Source organism: Pangasianodon hypophthalmus, chromosome 19, assembly GCF_027358585.1.
Source record: "Pangasianodon hypophthalmus isolate fPanHyp1 chromosome 19, fPanHyp1.pri, whole genome shotgun sequence".
Lineage (NCBI taxonomy): Eukaryota > Metazoa > Chordata > Actinopteri > Siluriformes > Pangasiidae > Pangasianodon > Pangasianodon hypophthalmus.
In genome coordinates, this window is record NC_069728.1 from 2,419,461 (window position 1) to 2,431,699 (window position 12,239).

The 12,239-nt window shown below is 39.0% G+C and overlaps 1 protein-coding gene across 1 annotated transcript in view; it reads right to left on the reverse strand.

Moving 5' to 3' along the window:
* Window positions 1-640: 640 nt before the first annotated feature.
* cd2ap (CD2-associated protein) overlaps window positions 641-12,239 on the reverse strand; it is a 56,938-nt gene continuing 45,339 nt past the window's right edge. Inside the window, exons 13-19 of the mRNA XM_026946933.3 lie at window positions 7,377-7,530; window positions 7,141-7,250; window positions 5,697-5,812; window positions 3,707-3,787; window positions 2,433-2,602; window positions 1,878-1,941; window positions 641-1,398 (exon numbers count right to left, since the gene is read on the reverse strand). Coding sequence (XP_026802734.3) covers window positions 1,357-1,398; window positions 1,878-1,941; window positions 2,433-2,602; window positions 3,707-3,787; window positions 5,697-5,812; window positions 7,141-7,250; window positions 7,377-7,530 — 737 coding nt within the window. The 3' untranslated portion in view covers window positions 641-1,356. The remainder of the gene's footprint in view (window positions 1,399-1,877; window positions 1,942-2,432; window positions 2,603-3,706; window positions 3,788-5,696; window positions 5,813-7,140; window positions 7,251-7,376; window positions 7,531-12,239) is intronic.

Genomic DNA, 12,239 nt, shown 5'->3' on the forward strand with positions numbered 1-12,239 from the left:
AAACACTAGACAATGTTAGACTTGTGTGACTTCTATACATAAAGATATTTATTTAGCTTGGGAAAAAAAAAAAAAAAATCTCAGTTCATGCAATTCAGTTACAAAAATCATGTAAACAGGTTCACTTGGAGATACGTGCTGAATGTCTGCACAACAATTTTCCCCACATTTTTAAATAAAAATGGAATGTTAAAGCCAATTACACTCTACAGAATTTAAGTTGGAAAAACGTCATAACTGAACAGCAGAATATTTATTTCATTTAACTCGACATTGTATAGTTGTGTTTATTTATTGCTATAGGGATTAAAATGAGACACGCACACGCGCACACGCGCACACACACACACACACACACACACACACACACACACACACACACACACACACACACACACACACTCCCTGATGCAGAATACTTACAACCCTTTCTCACAGGAGTAAAGAAGCCTGAAGAGAGGGTACACTTCTAGTGTACTCAAACAAAGGACAACGTTCAATCTCTTGAATGCTATTAAGACAAATATATGATTCATTACATAAATATATCCAATATGTAAATCTGCATCAACCTTCCTATTGATACAACCTAAGATAGATGTGGTTGCTAAGACATTTTATTGATAGACCATCCACAGTGTTTGAGGATTTAGAAACATAGAAATGTAGATTCTTTTTTCCCTACCTTTGTTTTTTTTTTTCTTTCCCTACCTGTGTATACGCGTGTACGTATATTCCCATTCTTTGTAATTGCTGATAAAAAATATATCTTGCTGCAAAGCTAAGCAATAAAAGAGCTTCCAATATTAACACTTGTAAAACAGGCACGATAGTGTCACCCTGGATGAAAATGTTAAGAAACAATTAAAGGAAAGCTCCCTCTTGACAAAGCGACAGGATACATGGTAACTACAGCAGCGGAGTAGGTTATATATTCCATAGTAATCTGAAGAGGCTAATATCAAAAGATTATTGCTGCAATCATAATAGCTTGGAAAAAAAAAAATCTACCCCATGACATAAAAATAAGAAGAAAAAAAAAAAAAGAATCCCATCCATGACTTTATACAGCTTCAGTAGTATTAAATTGCCTGCAAATCCAGCACAGTAGTATAGAATAAGGCCTCAATTGTTGGCAAATAAAAAGAAAAAGAGAAAAAGACAGCGAGAAAAACCATATACATCAGTCTTAATTACACCATTCTATACCATATAAAACGCTCATTATGTGCAAATGTAAATCTTACAATTTCTGGAGTAGGTCAGTGACTCAAAGAATTAAGGGAATGATATCTGCCGCTCATGGACTAGCATCAAGTCGTGACGGCTTTCTTTCAGCAGCACAGAAGTCCCATCTTATGTTGATTGTACCTGCTTTTTTAATTTCTCTATCTCCATCTGAAAATGAGAAACGTGCATTAATAATGATTCTTTGGATTAAAAGACGACCACGAATCCACATCAGTGATCTGTAAAGCATATGAAATGACAGCTTTATCTTACAGCTAAAATAAATAAATAAATAAAGCTGTATGAATCTGTACTCAATGATTACTATAATGTATAAATAATGTAGTGCTCTATTTAGACCTCTAGATTTTTTTTTGTCTGTACAAATCATCACTTCCTGTATATTACCTTCTTAAAGACTATTTAAATACATAACAGCTGTGCAATCACAGGCTACTTTGTTGTGTAAATAATTGGGTGATAATTATGAACCCTCACCAAGAACAAACATCTACAGGTGTTAGAGAGGGAGAGAGGGAGAGAGGGGGGGCAAGAGAGAGAGAGAGAGAGAGAGAGAGAGAGAGAGAGAGAGAGAGAGAGAGGGGGGCACAGAGCTAACAAACATGATACCACTGAGAGCAGTTTACCTGCAGAGCCACCCGCTTCAACCGCTCATCATCCAGTTCAGTTCTTAAGTCTGTAAGCTCTCTCCTGCAGTTATGAAAAACACATTAAATCTTTATTTATTACAGATGAAAGTCTTAATAAGGACATCAAATGGAAAACTTCATATAATGCTGCCAAGTATGAGTACACACTGCTGTAGACCGGATTTGAATATGCAGCCCGTGACTTACAGCTAAATTTGGGAGAAAGGAAAAAAGACTCTGTAGCCTATTTGGATAATAAATAAAGGCAGCTTGCAAAAATATACAAGGCTGAAACCTTAAAAGGTAGAACATGAATTAAAAACTGGAGGAAGTGTTAAGGGCTGGAACACCTGCATTGAAAGAAATGGAGATTATGTAATAATCGCCATTTAGATTAAAATATAATAGTATATCATATTAAAAATAATAGTAGGAGACTTTTGTTTGGCTCAGCTGGGATACTGCACATATAATATACGCATTTGGCCACTAATCGTGAAATGCTTAATATGAGATGGAAAGAGTTAGTGACAGAATTGAGTGACATCTTACGTTTGCTGTGTCTTCAGTAACTCTATGGAGAGCAGAAGCTCCTTAATCTGAGTCCTGAGCTCATCCAGTTCTTTGCCTTTCTCCTCCTCCACCTCAGTTTTCACTTTGTGCTCCGGAGTGGAAAAATTCGCCGCCTTGTGCACAGTGGACGATGGTGTTAAGAGGGAAGGCTGTACAAAGACAAGTCGAATTAAGAAATTAAACAAGTGTGGAGAAAATAATTCATACTTTTGGTGGACACTGATAAAAGAAGGTTTGGAACCAAGATGTCCAGCTATTCTGGCATTGCATGAGGACCATCTGTGTCACAGTATTGTAATGCCACACAATGGCACAGCATGCATCTAAACATGGAGCTGTTCCTGGCTGTCAAACAACAAATGTGTCCCTAAATATGCTTGCAAAGGACCCAGAAAGCTTGCAAAAGGTGTGACTGAAGTCTATTTTTTCTGATGTCCCCGGGCATTTCAGTCCAAATTTAAAAATAGAATGAGGCAGTTACAGCTATACTGGACTCAACAGCAGAGACAAAACCCATAGGAAGTATTTGCTAATTCTACCTAGTCTTCATGTCAGTACTGGTAAAATTAACATCTCTAGTTTAAACAAATGAAATGTTGCCTGTGACTTGGAGTAAAACTAATATTTGTAAAACTCTTATTTTAAGGAGATTGCTTATTATACAAACTTGACCATGAGTATTAGCTTAACCAGTTACTTATCATGGCTAAGTTTGATGATGCGGTTCCACACGTGTTTATACGTCTGCATGCGTGTAACTGCAAGCACGTCAGGATGTAACATGAGAGTGCCCACTAGGGGGAAATGTCGCTCAAACCAAAGCAGAGTTTACAGAAAAGGGTTCCGCAAAGAAGAGCCAAAAACACAGGAGAATTCAGAGTTTCACTGTAGGAATAATAAACAGAAGGAAACATGGGCATAACTGTGCTTTGAAATGTGCTGGGGGAAAGAAGAAACCCTGCGTGATCAACTGAAAACCAAGTCAGTTCTCACAGAAAGCATTTTTTAAACACTTTGTCTGTGTTCTGTATCAAGCAGCTCTTGACCATCCAATCCAAGAGTCCATCCATATATACATATATATATACACACACACACACACACACACACACACACACACACCAGAGAAACTATATATCAGTTTGTGAAAACCTGTAGAAAATGTCCACATTTCAGTATGAAGAGTTTTCCCCAGGCTGCCACACGATGTTTGTAATGATATGACGTAAATCAGCTCATGCCAACTAGCCCACCTTGCAAATGTCAGATGACTTTGGTCTTGGAATTTCCTCTTCTTCTGTTTTTGAAGCTTTCTCGCTGGCTTCTTTGTTTGGCTGTAAAATATGTACAAATCACATTTCACAAACATGTATGGAAATCTTGACACAATAAGATAAGACCATATATGCAAATGTTACTGATGCATAGTTTCCCTATTTAGCGAGAGCTTCTCAACATCAGGACAGAGGATGACTGAATGAGTGTCAAACGGAATGAACGATCAGAGCAACAATTCAAATCCCTTATTTAATCTGAGGAGTTCTTAATGGGTATTCATTTCTGTGAGCCTTCTGAAATAGCATGGATTATGCCATGTATCTAAAATAAAGACTGTAAAACTATACTTTATTTTGACATTCAAGTTAAAGGAACAAACAGAACTTCAATAGGTCCTTCTTTTTATTTTGTATGCCTCGAATACCCTTAAAAAATACTTTAAACTGGGAGGAAGCTATTGAAGAAAAACTATTTCAGACATTTGACCCTGTTTGGATCGGTTCCAAAATCAGATCATTTGCTGGTTACAGTGATAATTCCATATAAATCCTACAAACATTCAACCACTTGTTCTTGAGATATCGTGCTAATGAGAATCTCGGATGGATACGCAACCCGGAAACATAACGCTGATATCTATAATTTCTGAGATATTCAAGAATTATTTTATAATGAAATTTTACAGTTAATATTTTTGACTCTATGCTAATAGACTTCTATGCTAATACGGCCATCCTCGATTAAAACCATTGCGCTTGTTCTGTAGATCATTAACTAGCCGAGCCAAGTTGGTTACTAGAAATGTCCCATAACTCAGTGCAACTATTGCACACAAAATGCTTTACACTCTGGATCTCCAGCTTTTGCTCTCTCCACTACTTTGGCGCTGGAAAATGGTGAGTGATTAAAGAAGTTCTTGCTCTTTTGTTTTTAGGAGCTAATAGTGAAAGCTGACTGTTATGTTTGAAATGTTAAATCTCCAGAATCGCTAAGCACATCATAAATATCTCAATATAAATATATTAAAAGTTTCAGGGTGGAGGTTTCCTCTAAGTGAATTATATACATCAGTATATTTTTTTTATAATTTTTAAAATTTTTTAAATCTCTGTCACTCCTAAGGTGGAAGAAAAACATTAGGCTGTTCTTGTTCATGGGGTTTTTCTGTTTTTGTTGTACCACGTGGCTCTAGCGCTTGATAAAATCTTAGAAGTAGTGTTTTTAATTATTATTTTAAGTATTTAATTATTATTATCTATAGTAATAAATAAAAACATTAATACAATAAAAATAGATTTACCACACCTCAAGCTCACAGTTATTCATAAAACTATGTCCCAAAAGACATTAAATGCATACTTTAACTGAGTAGTTTTATTTTTCAATATATTTCAATAAGTAATCCACATTAACATGGATAAATCTGAAAACTCATTTTTCTTCCATCCATTTCACCGTTCCATCTACACTACAAAGGCATTTTCCACCACACTGTTCTGCAAAATGGATAAATCTGAAAACACCAATGTGTGTGTTAGAGAGTGGATAAGGGAAAATGTAGCTTTTGTAAAAATTGTTGACATTTGATTGCAATATGATCCCCACAGTTTCAATTCCACAAATACGAAGACATTTTAGCTATTACATTTTTTAGTTTGAATATTTGGTATAGAATATAAATGATGCTAGGATGTGCAACAAAGCATATTTTATGCCCATCTTATCAAAACAAATGAAAGAGGCAGAATTTGTGTCATGGGTTATATGTATACATGCCCAAAATGGCATTTTCTTTTGTTTTCTCATTTCATTGTGGATGAGAAACACATTGAAAACACTACGTGTGGCCAAAACATAAAAACAGCTTTGTCAAAATTACCTGTATTAGTATGAAGTAGACCTTAGACCTAATTTATCCTACAGACGGATGTGTATTAAATGTAAAAATGTCTCAGTTTTACTCACAGACTGGCCTCCACCGAACTGGGCCGGGAGTCGCCTGCCAGGCATCTTTGGTCTGTTTGCAGTTGGGTGAGACAACTTTTCCGAGGTAGAGGACACATCATCAAAACTCAAAAGATCTAATGGATAAGCGAGGCAAGCAAGAAATGCATGGTTATGGCCTAAACATTACTACACCACAAATCAGATTCCCACCCAAAAAAAAATAAAAAAATCTCACGCATAAATGGCATCGGCAAAGTGCATTACTGCCTTCTGGTGTAAGAAACAAAGTTTGCTCTTCGCAGTCACTGCTGTCTATGTGTGACAAACGTGGCTAACGGCGCTGTTCTGTTTCAACAGCATACCAACATGGCAAGTCTCAGGAGCTGTGCTTGTGATTGAACGTCTTTAAAACCATGTGTATTTTTTTTTCTGTCATTTTCTGTCATTGACTGAATCCCAACCTACATACCAGCTCACTAAAATGGTCAAAATAGCACAACACTGTAGGTTACAAGCTATTGGTTTTTACTATGCTAGTACACTGGTATTCAGTTTGGGACAGTTTGAGCCTTTAAAATGCCAGCTGTCACTTTAAATAAGTTATAGCTACTATAGCTATTATATTCCAACAGGTGTCTTTACCAATGCATGGTGTATAGCATATATGTTTAAACAGGCCTAAACACAGGATATGTGATATTAGACATGGGATATTATAAGTGTGAAATAATGGGGATGCTCAATCTCTAGAGCACCTATTGAGTATCCAATAAGTTACCAGATTATTCAGAGTAGTCTTTTACACCGCACAGAGCAGTGCAGTGCACAAACTAAACTCCCGCACTTAATCCATTGGCTAGGACATGTTTGTGTGTACTAGAATTTCATGCCTTTGCGTGCATCTAGGGTGAATGTAATAGCTGTGATCAGATTTGAACATCACCTTAAGATGTTGTGGTTCGGGAAAAAAAAAAAAAAAAAACCTTATCTTTTCGAACTGCTGCTCATGCAACATCAGGGTGCAGCATAACACACTCTGAGATATAAGACCACTTCCACATGCATGAGCTAACAGACACCCGTGATTGGCTAGTGTAGGGGTGATTGTACCACCCCTCCCTCACTGAGAGCACAGCCACAGATGTCTATGGCATCATCGGTACTTGAACTTGCGATCTCTGGATGAAATGGCAAACACTTTTCTTTTGCGTCACTCGGGAGCCCCATTTTAAGTTTTAAATAAGAAAGTTGTGGATACAGCAATGTACTGCATACTATTAAAAAAAAAAAAAAAAGTAGGGATGGGGTCACAAAAAATCTGAGCCTGTACAATGGTGTCACTAACAACAAAAACTCCTGCGCTAAGCAATGAAGACCCAGCTCATGACGCTTCCAAAAAGAGTGTCTTTAAATTCTTTACTGATTTATTTTAGCTGCCTCTTTATTTAAAGATGTTACACACCTAAGTTGGTGGTCTTTTCAGCCCAGTCCCCAGACAGCGTTTTTGGTTTGCTAGGTAATGATGGCTCAAAGTCTGACTTTGGTCGTGTGGGTGGTACCTCCCCATTATGCCTGTGGAGAAATAAAGTACAGTGTTGAATGAATTATATTACATCCTGGTGGAGCAATATTAGTTAAAAAATAGCTAGATTAGAAACAAAGATGCATCTGTATCTGTACACGCCGAGAATCACTCACTTAGCTACTGGAGATGGAACAAGAGGTTTTTCAGGTCGTTTTGGCGGCAGTGCCACTGGACGCAGCAGTCCTTTTCCCGGAGGGGGAACAGGCTTTTTAGGAGGCACAATGGGAGCAGCTGGCTTGACAGGTTTGTCTAGCAGAGGCCTATCAACTTTTAGTTGAAAAGACAAGTAAATAAGATGATTGTTCATCTCTGAGGACATCCATTACAATTAACATGAGTTTAACATACAAAGGGAGAAACACAAAAATAATAAATTACATACAAAAGAATAAAATACAATAAAGAACAAAATAATTAAAATTTATTAATAAACAAGTGCTAAGAGTATCAGTTGCTCACAGGTGTTCAAGTAAAGAGCTACAGTTATTGGCTATGCCAGGTTTCTGGAATTACCAGTAGATTTCTGTTTGATGATATAGTGTGAAGATAATCAACAATCAATTTATTCAGTTAGAGAAGGCAAGACCATGAAGAAAAAATGTCAAAACTTTTTTCTTCTGTAAATTGATTTAAAGCCCCTTGGCAACTCAATTTAAAAAAAAAAAACCTGTGATGTTTTATCTATCATCATATAAGCATTTACCAATGATTCAAGAACTATACATCCCTAATTACAATTTAATCATAACTAAAAGCTACAAAAACCTGTCTGATCAGAACTCCACATAATTTTAGGGTATCCAGGAGATTATATGCGCTACTTCCTATTGACACAAACTACCTAGAAAATCCAATTTTTTGGCATTGGGGTATTCTCCTAAAACACACATCATAACCTAGATAACCAAGCTAGCATGTAAAACATCTCGCCATCTGTATAAACTTCATTTATTTTTATTTTTAAAAATGACAACCCACGTAATTTGTGCCTCTCTTGACCCTTTTGTGGATCAAGACCTTCTCATGGTGAAGGGGCTTATGTACTTCAGTGAACCTCAGGATTATGTCACCAGGAGCTTGATGCTTCCAGTAGGGTTACCCTTGGTGAACAAATATGAGGTGAGAGGTCAGACAAAGACCCTCAAGACCCCCAGGAAAGGTACAAAAATGTGTACCTTGCCTGAATTAGGGTTACTGGGACGTCTACAGACAAGTGCCTAGTGGCCAGCCCACGCACATAACCTGGTCAGACTCAGCCCAAAATGGCGATGTGGAGCCATCTTGTGGACTCACCACCTGCCAGATGAAGGGTGGGAGTCATACGCAATGCCAGTTGGGTTGCAGACATGTGATGGACTAGACCCTTGCAATAGCAGCTAGCTTTGGGAATGTAGAATGTCAGTTCACTGGTGGACAAAGAGCCTGAATTAGTGTGTGGGATGAAAAGGTATAGACTAAATAAGACCTTACATCCAAGTGGTTCTCTCCTACTCTGGAATTACCACAGGAGATAAGCCTCAAGTGGGTATGGGGATAATCACTAGTCTCAGGTTGAAAAACTTTCCCCCACTGGACAAGACGGTTGCTTCTATGAGATTTCAAGTCTCAGGAAGCAAATATTCTGTCTGTTCTTTTTGCATATGCATCAAATAGCAGTTCAGAGTATTCAGACTTCTTGGAGAAGGTGAACCAGGTGCTTGAGAGGTTACCTCCTACTGACTCCATTGTGCTACTGCGGGAGTTTCTCCAAATCACTCTGGGGGACCATCCAGAATGAGATGGACATACTTAGAGGCGAGTGATTTGGAGGAATGGCTTTGCAGATTTAAACTTGTGCAGTGAAATGTTACTATAATTCTATGCAAACCAGAGACTGTCAATAACACTTCGTTCAAACACGGGGTTGCTCATAAGTGTACCTGGTATCAGAGCATCTTAGGTCAATAATCAATTTTCGAATTGTAATAGGAGACTTGAGGGCATATGTTTTGGACACTCGTGTAAAGAGGTAGGGGGTAGAGCAGTCAACTGATCAACAGACAGATTTACCGCAGGGGTGGATGAGATTCATCTGGAGATGTTGAAGACCCTGGATAAAGTTTGGGTTTGTATGGTTGTCATGCCTCTTCAATGTTCTATGGAGATCTGGGGCAGTGCCTTTGGACTGGCAAAGTGGGATGGTAGTGCTATTTTTGAAAAAAGTGGACCAGAGGTTGTTTTCCAGTTAGGCTTAGATATTGATTTTTCCCTTGCTTGTTTAAAAAAAAAAAAAAAAAAAAAAAAAAGAAAAAGACCTACAAAACATTTCCACCATTTCAGTTTTACAAAGGAGAGTGCAGGAATGCTTAATAATATTGCCAGCTGTGCAGTCAGGAACTGTGGCAAAAGTGAAAACTCATGGATGATGGATTTTTAAGTCATTCTTCAGTAATGTGTAACAGTGAAAAACACACACAAACAACAGTACTATTTAAATACATTTACAAATCGGCTGTTCAAGAGCTGTGAGTAGTGACTGAAAGAATAAGGTTGGTGAGTACACGCAGCAGAAATGAGGTTGCTCCACAGCGGTGCTGGCTTTACTCTATGTGACTGGGTGAGGAGCTTAATGACCAGGAGAGCTTAGGAGCAGAGCTGCTGCTCAAAAGTAGCCAGTTGAGGTGGTCTGGACACCTTTCCTCCTCACCTCCCGCCAGAGCTGTATCAGGAATATCTCATTGCCCTGGGATGGACACCCCAGGGCAGACCCGGGACCCGAGAGAAATTATAACCCACAGCTGGCTTGGGAACATTTGGGGATTCACCCAGAGGAGCTGCAATTTGTGGCTGGGGATAGAGAAGTCTAGGCTAAATTCTCAGCCTGCCATCATGTAATTGCATTCTCTGTCCATTCAAATTAATAAGTAATACTGTATCTCTGGATACAACCTGCATTCAAGTCCACAACATTTTGAAATACTGGTATTGTTACATGCTTTGTTTTTTACCAACTAACTCCGGTCTAGTGTACTGAACCTGTAATGTTTAAAGCCTTGAGCTTTCAGAAATACCTTGGGTAGTCATACGTTTCAGTAACAAAAGCCAAAAGTGACTTTTCATTACAGTAAATTACAGCAGAAATCTTAGGTAGTATTTTAAATAAATGCTCCTCATTCTAACATACTTGTCTTACCATGCCATTCTGATGGTAAAAAGAACTTGAGTGCCAGATGGGCTGCCCTCAGTTCTAGGAGGCTGAGATTTTGTGATCGTACCCCAGGAACCATTCTGCTCCCCAGACAGTAAGGGAGGCCTCCCTTACTATCTCTCTCAAATGGGGCACTGCCCCAGGCAGACCCCTTCCAGGGCTCATGGGGGCCAGCCACAGGCTTATAACCCACTTCTGAAAAGCTCTTCGCTCCAGCAACCCAAGGAAAACTACCTCTGTAGTTGCTGTCATGCGCCCTAGCATCCTCTACAGAAACTGGTACCGCACAGGTACCGCAAGCATAATAATGAGTGCCACACAGCATCCTCAGTGAATCTAGCCTCACACCAATGAATTGTGTGGCCTGCTTCAGAGCTCTTTTTCTGACTTGCCATGAGGTCAAGCCCTGTAATGAACATGAAGAAGGTGGACGGGCCCCTAATGGCCTCCTACTTGCTGGAGACACATAGTTGCTCATGTACATCAGTATTCTGATCCCACATGCCATCAGGGAAGACAGGGAGAACCCACATGAACTGAACAACTTTGGCATACGAAAAAGGAACGGCCTTTAAAAAACAGTTTAACTCTCTCAAAGTTAAAATTTGCCCAAGAGCTGCTTCTGAACAAAGAAATAAATTAGATAAAGAAAGTAGAACCTCTTATTTTGAACTGCTCTGTCTAGTGTTTTCACTTACGTCTTTGAGAAAAATAAAAAAGGTTGAGAGCTGGCAGTGGGTTGTACCCACTGATCTGAGTCACCCCATATCTTGACCTAGGTGTCCCACCACTAATAGTCAATGAGGGATCAACTTAGATTGCCACATGCAATGATATTAGAACATCAGTGTATTAGAACATAGCTGGTGCCTGGCTGGCTACAAAAGGATTCAGACACCAGCTGCACAAGCATCTTACAGCATGGCTCTATACAACTACTCAGTTGTGGTATTGTTCTTTTGGATGCTCCCGTAAGGGGCTGCCACAGCGGATCATTGGTCTGCACGTTTGATTTGGCACAGAATTTACACCGGATGCCCTTACTGACACAACCTTCCCATTTTATCTGGGCTTGGGGCCGGCACTGTACACACTCTGTGGCTAGTACACTCTCAGTGGCTAGTACACTCTCAGTGGCTAGTACACTCTCAGTGGCTAGGTTGGTTCCCTGCCCAAGAATCGAACACAGGCCGCAGCGGTGAGAGCGCGTGATCTTTACCCACTAGACCACCAGGGACCAGACACAACTCAGTGTAAAGTGAACAAATGAAATAGGTAAACTTTACCCAACGTAAAGAGAACAAGGCTCAACCATGCTGGACGCACATAACTACAGACCCAGTTTGATGGCGGGGGTGTGGAAACAGTTAACTCAGCAATAAACATTAAGGGGAAACCATACACCCATGCTAGCTGCACAGAGCCACAAGCCGGATAGTTGGCTAGACAGCGGGGTTTTTGAACTAGCTAACCTAGCAGACTCTATAATATAGGGGTTGGTTTTGACATCAACTTCAACGGGCTGATGAGGACCATAATTAAAATAAAAGTTATATCGAATATAACATACACATATCGCATATTCGATATAACTTTTAATTAAACACAAATTGTCAATACTAATAAAACAAAGATTATTACTTTTGTTTACTTTGGGCCTTTACATTGTTTACTTCACAGTCAAAGCCTTTAGCTCCAAATGTGTACAAGGCAAGAAGTAGAAAGGGAAGATGGCTTGTATGGCAATATTTACTGCAAATATGTCACTTTTGTGTTAAATAGCCTCAGC